This window comes from Lepidochelys kempii, chromosome 8 (assembly GCF_965140285.1).
Source record: "Lepidochelys kempii isolate rLepKem1 chromosome 8, rLepKem1.hap1, whole genome shotgun sequence".
NCBI lineage: Eukaryota > Metazoa > Chordata > Testudines > Cheloniidae > Lepidochelys > Lepidochelys kempii.
Window position 1 is genome coordinate 106,771,502 of NC_136387.1, and position 14,748 is coordinate 106,786,249.

Genomic DNA, 14,748 nt, shown 5'->3' on the forward strand with positions numbered 1-14,748 from the left:
CTATTTTCTTATTACAGCTGAAAAAAAAAAAACCATTTAGATCCCAGAGTAGAATGCAAATTCTAGGATGGTGACAGGACCGTCCCGCCCAGTGGAACAGATATCACCTCAAAAGGCAAACAGATTTCAGCGCCAGCAAAGCAGGCCCTCTGCATAAAAAAAGCTCTAAAGGAAACAAAGATAATTGAAGAGTGGCAATGACTGCTAAACAATGACACGATTCCTGGCTAAATACACGGAGGAGAGATTAACACATTAAATTATGTTTGTTTAGTTTTTAAGCCAAAAGCATTTGACACAGTGTAAACGGAGATCCAGCAAAGAAACCTGCTAATTCTCCCTTTCTCACATCAGAGACCACAGACAGATACTAGCCGCACTTCTCTGCTTAATCACTTTTTATACAACTTAAGATGCATCTAGTGACAAATGCTATTGATTGATAACTAAGGAGTCCTCCTGCTCACTGTCCCTCTATACTCCAGATAACCCAGCTGAGGGAGGTGGATTCCTCTAGTGTTACTAGTCTCACTGAAAAAACAACGAGGAATCCTTGCGGCACCTTAGAGGCTAACAAATGTATTCCTCGTTTTTGCTGATTCAGAGGGGTAGCTGTGTTAGTCTGTAACTAGTCTCACTGGTGCTGTAAGCCCTTTTTGCACGGTTTGTTCACTGAAGAATCCTGCCCATAAAGCAGTGTACATGTCAGAGAAACCCCAGAGGTCCCTTGACACTGCATGCAACACTCACCCCAGTATAACCTTCCATGCCAACAGAGGAGTGCGGCCAGAAACTTGTACAAAGAGAAAAGAAGAAATTTCATCTGAAAAAACCCCAAACAGTTAAACTGCTCAGGATTCCTGGAACCATGCCACCCTGTGCTGTGATTGCCTCTTTCCTCATAAAATAAGCCCCGGGACTGAACTCAGATAGTGCTTGGTGGGAAACACCCTTAAGGGAAAACCTAGACACTGTATAAAGATACAACAAGGAGTCCGGTGGCACCTTAAAGACTAACAGATTTATTGGGGCATAAGCTTTTGTGGGTTAAAAAACACTGCAGATGCATGGAGTGAAAATTACAGATACTGGCATAGATATCTGCAATTTTCACTCCATTCATCTGAAGAAGTGGGGTTTTTACCCACGGAAGCTTATGCCCCAATAAATCTGTTAGTCTTTAAGGTGCCACCGGACTCCTCGTTGTTTCTGTGGATACAGACTGACCCGGCTCCCCCTCGGATACTAGACCCTGCATAGGAAATGGTGATGGTTCTCCGGTAGGTGGCACCTCCAGGGTACCGGCAGCACCAAGTCTCAGAGCACAGGTCAGTTGATTCGGGCTTGCAGGGCTCAGGCTTGGTCTCGAACTCAGGAGCTGAGACCCTGCTGCATCATGGGGTTTCCGAACTCAGGCTCCAGCCCGAGCACCCACACTGCAATTTTTAGCCCCACGCTCCAAGCTTGAATTAGCAGCCCCAGGCCAACCGCAGCCAGGACGCTGTCTTTTATTGCAGTGTAGACATACTGGACCAGTGCCATAACACAGAGGGGACGGTGCCGCTGGAGAGGTCAGCACTAGGAGTTCCCAGGACACTTTGTGTCAGAGTTTCGGTATCCTTGGCTATTTTAATCTGGGTAATTTCATTCTGCGGCCTCCAAGCACCGTAGCAATTTCAATTAGATATTATATCCTTCACTTCCTGTCCCAGAACAGCTACCACATTTCACCTCAGAGGTGGGGGAAGTAAATTTATAGAAACACAAGGCCAATTAAGGAGAAATTATTGAACAGAATTTAAATATACAAAAATTCTTGATCTCTTGGATGGCTCATCAGGGATCTGAGTCTGTGACTGCACCAGACTGCAAACTCTGCCACTTGCAATTATGCATCCTATTTCCAGGCTTTAGCCAAGTCACTACAAGGAGGCAGCGAAATTCACAATGGAAATAAAATGCACGTTTTTAATAGCAAGTGTAACCAAACTTTGGAATGGATTACCTAGGGATGTGGCAAATTCTCTAGCACTTGGAGTCTTTAAATCACGATTGGATTACCTTCTAAAAAGACAATCTAGTTCAGCCACAAATTATTGGTGTAAAAGCAGGAATCACGGGATGAAATCTAGGGCCTGTGTTATGCAGAAGTAGGGTTGTCAGCTTTTTAAGTTCTGAAAACCAATACCTCCACACCCCATCTCTTCCCCCAGAGGCCCCGCCCCTCTTCTTTTCCCAAAGCCCCGTCCCTGCTCCGCCTCTTTCCTTGATGCCCTGCTCCCCACTCACTCTTCTCCCACTTCCCCCACATTACTCATTGCTCTCCCACCTCCTCATCCCTCAATCCTCTCCACTTCTCCCCCACCCCAGCTGGGTTCCCTCTGCTCTGGGCTAGAATGGGAGCTGCAGCCTGACATGGCACCTGCTGCCTGCCCACCCACGAGATGCAGGTAGGAAGGGCCCCAGCTGAGCAGGGGCTGTTGTGGGTTGATGATCTGGCACACACCCCCGCCTAGGGTAACCAGACTTTTCGTATCGGGTCCCATGAACACTGCCAGGTCCTCTATTCGAATGGATTTTCCAGGCAAAAACTGGACACCTGGCAACCCCATGCAGAAGATTAGACTAGATGATCATGATGGTCCCTTCTGGTCTTAAAACCTATGACTGGACACATTTGCTCAGAAACATGACCTATCTGGATATCTACCTTCTTGGGAACCAGACATACAGGGAGAGGGATCCCAGGTTGGGATGTAAACAGGTGTCCTGGCTCTGTGTGATCAGAAATAACTATACAACCACCCCTAAAAATAGATGAGAAGTATATTTGTCTCAGACAGTTTGAGGGACTTGGGGCAACGGGATCAAACTTTGTTCTGATTCTATCATGGTCAGGATCTTTGCTTAGCACAGGTGCCAGAGAGATTTCTCCACAATACTGTCTATTTCCAATGACTTGTATAAAAGAACTGGTAGCTCATTGTTCAGCAAAGCTCTCCACAGGACTTTCAACTGTGTACCTCAGGTGAAAAAGTTCTTGCCCACTACCTCCTGCTCCAGGGACCATTCATGGCGAGTCTACTACTGAGCAGCTTAGCCTGTTTGCATGTGTGTTTCTCTTACCTAGCAGGTAACTGATCACCAGGAAAGTTTGCACTGCAAACTGCCACGCCTGTAGGCATTCCTGGCAGAGCAGGTGGGCTCCCAATGCCTCACCGCTTGATTATGAAGAACATATGATGGGCTCACAGCCACACCCAGTCTCTGAAGGTCCTCACCTAGTCAGGGCTACATTCACCTTGAGGACCTTTATGGGCAGCTGTTCTTCTTGACGTGACTCAGCACATTAGCCTGTGAAGAGGGATTTCACAACCTATGGCCAAATTAAGAAGTGAAGCCCTGAGGAAAGGAGGATCTTACTGGTGCAGCTATGTGGAGGTCTCTGCAATGGAGTGTGCAAAGTGAATGTTTCACATCTGGAGATGGAACTGTCTTTACAATGAAATTTCTCACAGAAAATTAGGATTCCTCCTGAACTGTGTCAGAATAATCAGCATGCTGCCTTCTGTTGATGTGATAGTGTATGAAGAGCTTGTAACACTGGCCTGTGCCTTTCTGACCCCGTTCTAGCCTTTGACTCTCAACTTACACAGACACGTTACCCCAAAGTAGTGCAGCTCTGTAAACAGGACTCTGCAAGATCGTTCCTGCCTGGAACCCTCATGAATAAACCAGAGACTAGGTGATACAGGGCCTGCTACAGGGTTCATTTCAAAGACACAAGCACTGAACAAAAGGCCATGAATTCAAAAGCCCTTCAGAGTTCAAAGCTTGGAACACAGAAAGCAGCTTCAATAATACAAGGGAGAATGGGAGGGTTCTGTCTGAAAAATTGTTGATTCCATTGTATCACTTACCTTTAAGTAATTAGATCAGAGTGTAATTATTGGGTAGGAATCTCCAGGAATGCCCTGAATACTAGGAGGACAGCAAACCGTTCCTGTAACATTACTTCAAAAATTAGCCTCCTGCATGTGGACTAGACCATGATGAGATTCACAAGTCCTCAATAAAACCTTTCCGACCTCAGCCTAGGTGGAGCTGGTGCCAATAAACACCCAATACCTTTCACAAGGTAGATCTTGTAGGAAAATTCCAACTCTCAGCATTAAGGGGCTTCCTACCACACCGAACAGAACCCCACCCTATCAGTTTCAACGTACGCATATCTCCTCCTAATTTCCTGAGCTATCCAGTCTGCTCTGTCTTTCCCACGCACACCACAGCTCTGACAGTCTTCAGCTTGCACAAGCATGGTGACTTATCTCCACACTGCCTGCCTAGGTCAGCTGTTTGGATATCATTAGACGTGCTCTGACTGAAGGCCCTAATGAGGTGCTGATCCCATCATCAAGTCACTCAATTAATCCAGAACGTGTCCCGTGGGATGGCTAGAAAAGACTGATGCACGAATTCCAAGTGACGTGTGACACAAAAGGGGCGCCATTCACATTGCTAGAACTCTCGGCCTGTCAGCACAGCCATTAGAAACCCTGCTTTACACAGATTTATAATTCATCCCTCCCACACACAGAAATTGCTCTAGACTGAAACTTGGCATAAAGTTTAGTCCCAGGAGGGCATTAAAAAAACCCATTCAGCTGTTTCCATCCCATTGCTTCAGCTCTCAGCCATTTAAATAATGGCAATTTCTATTTCTCTTCTTAACTGAGGAAATCCAATATAAAACAACAGATTTACATAACACTGGTGGTGACACAAGCTGGCAGCAGCCAGGAAACCCAGAGCAAAAGCTGCCAAAGCCACTCAGTCATCCCTCTCTGGCAAGTTTCTCCATTTGGATTCAGTTTAGCAAAATGAGTTTTATTAGGCCTGGCTGCAGTCATGCGTAATCTTCAAACCTCATCCCCAGCCCAGTCAGGACGCCTGCCCCTGCCCTTGTACACCTCGGGTGCCTGCTTCAAGCAAAGATCCCCTCTTGTGGCTGATGTAGCATTCCCACTTGTGCTTCCACTGTTGCTTCTAGTGGCCTGTACAGCAATCCCTTCTGGCTGACGTACACAGCAGTAATCACTTTCTCACCGAGCTGGGAGGCAAACATACAAACCGGAGGGGAGAAGGACTACACTGCGCGTCAGAAGAACCTGGTCAACGAAGTCTGAGCTTTGGTCAGAGACCCTTTGTTCCTACTACTGCCACGTTCAGCTAACTGAACCCGCCACCAAGGCTCAACTAAGACACAGGCACCCTAGGGCCATGCCTAAGACCGCCCCAGTTCGCGGTTACATCAGAATCTAATCTAAAGCTTTAACTTTAAGCAGGAAAAAAGAAATTTCTAGCCCTCATGGTTGTGAAAAAACTTGAAAATGTGACCCACATGTAAGTGAAGCAGCAACATCTGCCAGGGTCTGCTGACAATCTGAAATGATAGCTCAGAGGTGTGAACTGCTCCATTCATGTCACTAGGGTGGTAACCCTGAGATCCACTGCTCGAGGGAAGGGGACGACCACGCACACCAACACCTCACTAGTAGAGAACTGTGGCATGGAAGGAGAAGAAGAATGAAAGCAGGCCTGTTCCACTCACGCAAATAGGCACACACCTTGGCTACAGGGGCAGGTAATTGCCCACGCTTCCCTGCTGCCACACCTGACTTTCTCAGGAAGGAGAAGGGGAGCACTCCAAATGGCTGGGCAGGGCCATGAGAATGGACCCGTGCCCCACCATCATCACCATGTTATGATGTTCCCAGGGCCCCAGTTGGTTTTCATGTGACCCGCCCTGCCTTATCTCCAACAAGGAGATTTTAGACCAGATTACTACCCCACAGAGAGAAGCGCTCTTCTCACTGCTTTCAGTGTATTCTACCACCAGCCACACGGCTCCAAATATCACAGCCACAGGAATAAAAGCTAATGATAAGGGTCACATTTTTTGTCTTTCTTATACTAAGCCCATCACTGTGGTACCTGAGTGGGTTTTTTGGGTCCGTTGTGGATCCTCAGGGATCCCACAAGTAACTAACTATGTAGGCACGTACACAGAGATAATCATCAGCCAGTGGTCACACCAGGGCTCTGCAAACCTACCGGCAAGCAGTGCTACTTGCCCTTCTGTCTGTGGCCAATTAGAATGATTTTCAAATCAGTTTGGTGCCTGAAGGGGCATTTCGGCTGCTTCTGCCAGCCATATTACTATAAACCAACACCCCTGGTAACACTGGAATATTGTACATACTAGTAGAGTGCTCTGCATAACACGGGCACTGCTGCACTTCGATTTTCACTGGGGTCTTAACTGTGCTCCCAAACGCCAGCTTCTAGGGCACACGCCCTGGCTGGTCTGGTCTGGTCTCTCAGAACATGCGTAAGTTCACCATACTCAAACTGGAAAGAAACCACAGCACAACAGATCAAACCACTCTGCGTTTACAAAACAAAAAAAAATTGCAGGGCAAATTTCCTGACTCCACAACCGTATCTGCTCTCCCCCTGACATACAGTTTCATCATACCTTGTCCTTTAATTCCAAAGGGAGGTACAAAGTCCCTGATCCGTGCCCACTTTTTGAAGGAATCATCCAAGAACATTGGTGCTGGCTTGGAGAACCTGAAAAACAAAACAAGAGACACACAAATGTGAACCAGGGGAGGAATAACTTTCTGTAGGAGGCTCTGGGGACTCACTGCCCAAGTGCTGATTGCATACTCTCAGAAGGAAAACAACTGTAGGTCTATTGTCAAGTTTTATTACTACCTTGGAATCCACCCACAGAGGAACCAACACGAGTTTCATGCAGGAGCTGGGTTTTCTGAGACAACTGCGGCACTTCACAAACCTGCAACTCACTTCCCACTCAGCAGGTTAGAAAGCCCTGCCAGGTGAGCTTAGTTACCGCAAGTCAGGAGATTCTCAGAGACACCGAAACTATCCAAGTTAGAATGAGTTTTAGTTGATGCTAACAAGACGCTGCCATGTTCTTAACACAGAATCTGCTGCGGCAGAGGGGAGTAGACGGAGAGCCTAAATTGTTCATCTCATATAACAATGACCTTCTGATTAAAATAGCAGAGAGGGGCTGCTCAGCAAGACAACACAGACATGAGCAGCAAAGACTTAATCCCTAATCAATTAAACCACAAGCCTGTCTGTCTGGGATAACTGACGCTTGCCAGGACTGGCACTCTGGCAAGCCTCTGTGGGCACAGCAGTGCCTGGAGCACTTTTCTTGGAAGTTGAGGTCCACCTGCGAGGGCACAGGCAAGCGTGGGTGCTCACGCAGACCTGGGTGCAAAGATGTACAGGTAGGTAGAGCTGCACCAGTGTGTTTGTGGTGTATTTTAGATACAGATGCACAAGTATGACTCTGTGAGTATCTGAACGTGCAGGGTGAGTTGTGAAAGTAGATAAAGGGGCATCTACATAGGTGGCTGCTTACGTCTGGTCTCTGCATGCAGAGCTACTATCTGAGCCAGCACACAAATACAAGAAGGCAAACGTGGCTGAGGAGGCTGTGAAATAGCACTCAGTAGTTTACAGAGCCTGGAAACAGATGCAGTTCTTCTCTTCTCTCATCAGGAATATCCAGTCACTAAACTTATAAATGATCCAGGAGACCTGCCACAACAAGCCAAACCCGGCCTCCAGAACCACTTACAAATGAAAGAGAACTTGCCCTTAACTACTGGGACTGAAAGCCTGTGGAAACATTCCCGCTAGGGAGAGACAACCGCCAGTTTGTTCTTTTCTGGATGAAGAATCACTGGCCTGCAGCTAAGACAATGCCAGTCTGAAGGAAAAGGTCACCACGCTACCATCCAGGAGCAACTCTGGAAATATTAGCTCCCAAGAGAGGCCGGAGTCGAGGACAGATTTAGAGGCCTGGCGGGAACACCAGTCAGCACGGAGTGCAGCAGGAGCATTCCCCAGGAAGTGCAGTAGAACCTGAGAGTTACGAACACTGCAGGAGCGGAGGTGTTTGTATCTCTGAAATGTTCATAACTCTGAACAAAACATTATGGTTGTTCCTGAAAAAGTTTTACAACTGAACAGAGACTTAATACAGCTTTGAAACTTTACTATGCAGAAGCAAAATGCTGCTTTTCCCGTATTTTTTTTTTTACTAGTTTATGTTTAACACAGCACTGTATTATATTTGCATTTTTTTGATCTCTGCTGCAGCCTGATTGTGCACTTCCAGTTCGAAATGAGGTGTGTGGCTGACTGGTCAGTTCGCAACTCTGAGGTTCTACTGTATACAAACCCTATCAGAAATCTGTTCATTTCAGAGCATTAACACAGCAGCAGCAGCCTACCAATGCAAAACTGAAAAGCAAGCTGTGAAAAAGCATGAAAGCTGCAGGTGAAGCTAGGAAAGAAAGGCAACACAGCCACTTTCAGATCCTAACACAACCAGCCTCCCAACTCCCTCCTCTCAGGGAGTAACTACAGCCTGCCTTCCTGCAGCCCCCCCTTGCTACTTACAGCTCCTGGGCTCTTTACAGGCCCCTCCTGTTCCCTCCCAGCTGCATCTGCCTCTAATTAGTTGCCCATGCAACCTTAACGCTACTCTCTTCCAGTAATGCCCCAATATGCCTCATTAACACACAGACCTTTACTCTGCCAACCCCACAGTACTAAAATGTATGACCTGTTCACCTCCTTTTACAACCCTTCACCGTCACACACAGGATTCCACCTACTGCTGTTAAAGGACAACAACAACAACAAAGGGTTTTTGAACAGGAAAAGCGGTGTTGTTGGTAGGAGTTAATAGTCATTTAGGTAGCTGTACATATCATCTCCTGCAATTTGTATACTGAGCCAACCAGGCCCGCCTCTCCCTACATCACCTGGGTCCCATGGGCCCTGCTCTGGCACACCTCCGCAGCTATGTCCCGACCCATTCACTCCCCTCTCCAACCTGCCCCTCATGCCAGTTCTGTACCAAGGCCCCCCCCACTGCAAGGAAACACATCTCCCTTAAGTGTTCGCTCCCTGGTATAGAAAGGTTTCTACTGCTGTTACTCCCCACCCTCTTGTAACCTGACTTACAGACAGTGCCTTGAGCAAAGGACAAGCACGTTACAGCCGAATGGTGTTCCTGGTCGTGTTTCAGAATGGTTGGTGGGGGCAGTTTGTGGCATGGCTGGCAAGAGACATCACAGACTGGGTTTCTGTTCCAAAACATTGACAGCTTTATGTTTGAGAGAGAGAACCTCTGACTACTGATCAATAGGCGTACACCCTCTCTGAGAACCAGTGAAGTGTCAGAGATCCTAATGTTTCTCTGCCACCCTGTACATTTTCTGGTCAGCCACGAACCCTCCGATTTCCATGGGTGGTACTGCAGATGCTCTCCACCCTCACCTCCAAGGGTTAGCAGCCTGTGCCGTAAGCTTGGCGTCAGTCTTTAAACAATCAAGTAACAAAACAGCAACTCAGGATTAGTTGTCGGCACCTTTAAACGAAGAGAAAAATTCCCTCAAACCTTCAAAATGCAAGCACTTAAGTGCAGCATTTAGACCAAGACCCTGCCTGGGCAAGTCTCACCCAGCTCTGCCTCTGAGCAAAACTGGCCTACTGGTTCTTGATTGGTCCGTGTTCCTCTTGGCCCTTCTCGGTTTCTGCAGGATTGTCTTCTTGGCTACCCACTCTGAATGGATTTTCCTCAGGCAGGGAGTGTCAGTCCAGCAGGGACCAAAGAAGGCTTTGATCCTGTTCCCCCCAAAATAAAATTAACATCATTATGCACCAGTTGTAACAACCTCCAGCCTTTCAGTCTAAAACTCCTTTTGCTTTACTTGGGGGCTTGTGATTAACTTATCCTTCCTTATGTTACCTGAAAGGTGAGTTCACAGCCAGTAATCTCAACTCGGTCTGTGATTCATCCAGCTGTCAGTACCTCTCAGTTTAACAGCTCAAGGCAGCAGAAGGAAACTGAATTTTTTGGGACAGCCTGTAACTTGGGAACCTTTTTGTCAAATGACCCCAAATTTGGATCATTAATACTACCCTGTGGCCCATGAGGCACATCAAATTTCAAAGCACTCCAAGTAACCATTCACATTTTAGAGCACTTAAAAGAGTCGAGCTTTAAAACATATAAAATGGTGGGCTGGAAACCCACTAGCCGTTTTTCTGTATTGGTGTATGCACACTGTAAAAATGTATATTTTCTTAACTATCACTCTCAGTGTAGGTCCCCCAAAGATTTAGAGGGCGCCATGCACTACCTTGCGTAAAAATGGACAGCACCATTGAAACAGCTCTGATCTGCATGACATCAATAGCTGGATTTTTAAATCTGCACAAAAAACCCTCCAAAACAAACAAAAATACAAGCCCCTAGAAACTTTTTGAAAAATGGCTATTAAGCAGAAGTTGTGACAACCTTATACTCTAGCTCTTCCCCTCCTACACACGCATATGACCAGCTGTTCTGCACGTCACTTTTTGAGGAATCTCAAATAATCTGAAGTTGGTACTTCACACATTTTCAGACTGTTTCCAATAGACCATGCCCAAGTGAACTACTAGAAATATGTGATGAAGACCCACCTCTGGAGTTTGATATTGATTGAGCAGCTATTACAATGGAAGACGTTAGAAAAGTCATCAGTAAATGCAAAAACGGGGAAGATGCTGACATCGTTACTGGAGAGACATTTATAGCAAGTGATGAAACTTTACTTGCGTTTTTGGATAAAATATGGAATGAAGAAAAGAACCCAGCCCAATGGAAGAGAGGCCTTAGAGTAAAGTTGCCAAAGAAGGGTGCCTTACCAACAGCAATAACTGGAGAGGAATCACATCACTCTCAGAGCCTGGGGAAATCACGTGCAGCACCCTCCTGGAAGGTAACAAGAAACAAATGAATCTCCAACTCAGAGAAACAAGCAGTGCTTAGAACACTGGGATCACATGCAGACCACAGTGTTGTTCTCAGACCAACACCCCTTGTGATCATTTTTACAGATTTCCAGAATGCTTTTGACAACGCACGCAGAGATAGACTTTGTCTCTGAGTTGGAGATTCATTTGTTTCTTGTTACCTTTCAGGAGAATGCCACACATGATTAGCCCAGGCTCTGAGAGTGATGCGATTCCTCTCCAGTTATTGCAATTGGTAAGGCCACCCTTCTTTGGCAACTTTATTAGAAGGCCTCCCTTCCATTGGGCTGGGTTCTTTTCTTTGTTCCATATTTATTCAAAAACCAAGGAAAATGTCATCATTTGCTTTAAACAGTATGGCATGTTACTGAATACCAGAAAAATAATGATCATACTGATCCTTGGCTACTGTAATGCTGAATATGCAGTCAGAGATGGTGACGACATCAGCCAATGGTTTTCAATGACAACTGGAGTAAGAAAAGGATGTACTAAGGCCCCCTTCTGTTTGCACTGGTCATTGACTCTGTCATGAGGAAAGTAACCACACAAGGCAACAGAGGAATTCGATGGACAAATGATAAAGCACAGTTGGATGACCTTAGGTTTGCTGATGACACTGCTTAGTTCAACACACAAGTTAATGGGAAAAAAGGCCCAGTTTTGGCATAAACAGCCCAACAAGTTTGTATGTTTGCAACAAGGGGAAGACAAAATATATGGCTCTGAACGTCCCAAAAGCAACCATCAGAGTAGATTGAGAAACACTAGAAGAAGTTAGTCATTTTACCTATTGAGGGAGTGAGATGTGCAGTGTTGGTGACACCATGCTAGAAGTCAAGCAACTAATACATAAAGCAGCAAACAACTTTCATAAACTTGAAAAGATTTGAAAAAGTAGCATGACTGGCACTGATAAAACTATGAATTTTTAACACCGGCATCATGTCTGTCGTAAGAACAGCCATACTGGGTCAGACCAATGGTCTGTTTAGCCCAGTACCCTGTCTCCAACCATGGCCAAAGCATCAGGGAGTGTTCAGAACAGTGCAATTATGGAGTGATCCACCCATCTTCCACTTACAGCTTCTGATATTAGAACATAAGAATAGCCATATCGGGTCAGACCAATGGTCCATCTAGCCCAGCATCCTGTCTGCCAACAGTGGCCAATGCCAGGTGCTTCAGAGGGAATGAACAGAACAGGTAATCATCAAGTGGTCCATCCCCTGTCGCCCATTCCCAGCTTCTGGGAAACAGAGGCTAGGAACACCATCCCTGCCCATCCTGGCTAATAACCACTGATGGACCTATCCTCCATGAATTTATCTGGTTCTTTTTTGAACCCAATTATAGTCTTGGCCTTCACAACATCCTCTGACAAAGAGTCCACAGGTTGACTGTGCATTGTGTGAACAAATACCGCTTTTTGTTTGCTTTAATTTCATAGGGTGGCCCCTAGTTCTTGTGTTATGAGGAATAAACAACACTTCTTTATGCACTTTCTCCACACCAGTCATGATTTTATAGACCTCTATCATATTCCCCTTAGTCGCCTCTTTTCAAAGCTGAAAAGTCCCAGTCTTATAATTTCTCCTCTACTCCTGGGAGAATTCTGCGTCACTGTGCATGTGCAGAATTCATGTGCCTCACAGATTTCTTTGCTTCCCGGCAGAAAAATGACTTCTGACAGGGAAGGAAAGGGAAGCCATAAGAGCAGTCATGCGCCTCACCCCAGCAGCGCAGGCAGGTTGGTTTGGGCGTCTGGAGCAGCTGGTAGAGATGTAAATCACTGCCGGAGAGGGAGGAGGGCTGGGCAGTCGTTCGCGCGCGCGTGTGTGTGTGAGAGACTCTGTCCCTCTGGCTCGCGATTGCAGCATGCTCAGTGTGGAAGGGCAGGGATTCGGGGTGTTTCTAAGGAGGTAGGTGTAGGGCAGGTTGTGTCCCCTCAGACAGAACAGAATTTAGCAGCCTACCTGCTTAGTGAATTGTCTCTGTGAATTCTCCCAGGAGTATAAAACAGGTGTAAAAGATTTAAGGCTCCTTTATATTGCCAGAGTGGGGTAAAGGACAGTATAGCCTCATAAATGCTTATGATGCTTTAGTGATTAGAACTGGTCTGAATTTTTGGACTAAAAAAATTTCCTATCAAAATTTGCTCCATGAACTGTTTCCTACGGACCTTTCTGGAGATGGTCAGTAGCGAATATAAATTGTGAGTTTGATTTCCCAACCCTCACTTGCTCTTCAGTTATCTATGATGTAACACTGAGCATATGGCTGCATATATTTGTTGACAAATAACTAGAAATAAAGGTTCAAACCTAGCTACTTTACTATGAGACAAAGGGGGTTTGGAGATTTCCTTCAAGGCACCCCACTTCCATTCTCCATCCATTGTATTGTAGTTTAAATAAATTACCAAAATAATTGAAACCAGTGAGATTATATTGTGTTACTTTGACTAATAAAATATGCAGAATTTTGAAGATTTTTAAAATATTGCACCCAGAATTTTTATTTTTTTCATAGAATCATAGAGTATCAGGGTTGGGAGGGACCTCAGGTGGTCATCTAGTCCACCCCCCTGCTCAAAGCAGGACCAATCCCCAACTAAATCATCCCAGCCAGGCCTTTGTCAAGCCTGACCTTAAAAACTTCTAAGGAAGCAGATTCTACCACCTCCCTAGGTAACGCATTCCAGTGTTTCACCACCCTCCTAGTGAAAACGTTTTTCCTAATATCCAACCTAAACCTCTCCCACTGCAACTTGAGACCATTATTTCTCGTTCTGTCATCTGCTACCACTGAGAACAGTCTAGATCCATCATCTTTGGAACCCCCTTTCAGGTAGTTGAAAGCAGCTATCAAATCCCCCCTCATTCTTCTCTTCCGTAGACTAAACAAGCCCAGTTCCCTCAGCCTCTCCTTATAAGTCAAGTCCCCTAATCCTTTTTGTTTCCCTCCGCTGGACGTTTTCCAATTTTTCCACATCCTTCTTGTAGTGTGGGGCCCAAAACTGACACAGTACTCCAGATGAGGCCTCACCAATGTCAAATAGAGGGGAACAATCATGTCCCTCGATCTGCTGGCAATGCCCCTACTTATACATCCCAAAATGCCGTTAGCCTTCTTGGCAACAAGGGCACACTGTTGACTCATATCCAGCTTCTCGTCCACTGTAACCCCTAGGTCCTTTTCTGAAGAACTGCTGCATAGCCATTCGGTCCCTAGTCTGTAGCGGTCCATGGGATTCTTCCGTCCTAAGTGCAGGACTCTGCACTTGTCTTTGTTGAACCTCATCAGATTTCTTTTGGCCCAATCCTCTAATTTGTCTAGGTCCCTCTGTATCCTATCCCTACCCTCCAGCATATCTACCTCTCCTCCCAGTTTAGTGTCATCTGCAAACTTGCTGGGGGTGCAATCCACACCATCCTCCAGATCATTTATGAAGATATTGAACAAAACCGGCCCCAGGACCAAGCACTCCACTTGATACTGGCTGCCAACTAGACATGGAGCTATTGATCACTACCTGTTGAGCCCGACAATCTAGCCAGCTTTCTATCCACCTTATCGTCCATTCATCCAGCCCATAATTCTTTAACTTACTGGCAAGAATACTGTGGAAGACCGTGTCAAAAGCTTTGCTAAAGTCAAGGAACAACATGTCCACTGCTTTCCCCTCATCCACAGAGCCAGTTATCTTATCATAGAAGACACTTACATTAATCAGGCATGACTTGCCCTTGGTGAATCCATGCTGACTGTTCCTGATCACTTTCCTCTCCTCTAAGTGCTTCAGAATTGATTCCTTGAGGACCTGCTCCA

General features: G+C 46.0%; 1 protein-coding gene across 3 annotated transcripts in view; it reads right to left on the bottom strand.

The window, feature by feature from the left end:
• Nucleotides 1-14,748, bottom strand: part of ST3GAL3 (ST3 beta-galactoside alpha-2,3-sialyltransferase 3) — a 358,610-nt gene that overhangs the window by 123,085 nt on the left and 220,777 nt on the right. For all 3 annotated transcript variants that reach the window (XM_078854144.1, XM_078854143.1, XM_078854145.1), the window contains one exon: nt 6,539-6,633. In XM_078854144.1, the coding sequence (XP_078710270.1) occupies nt 6,539-6,633 (95 nt within the window). The remainder of the gene's footprint in view (nt 1-6,538; nt 6,634-14,748) is intronic.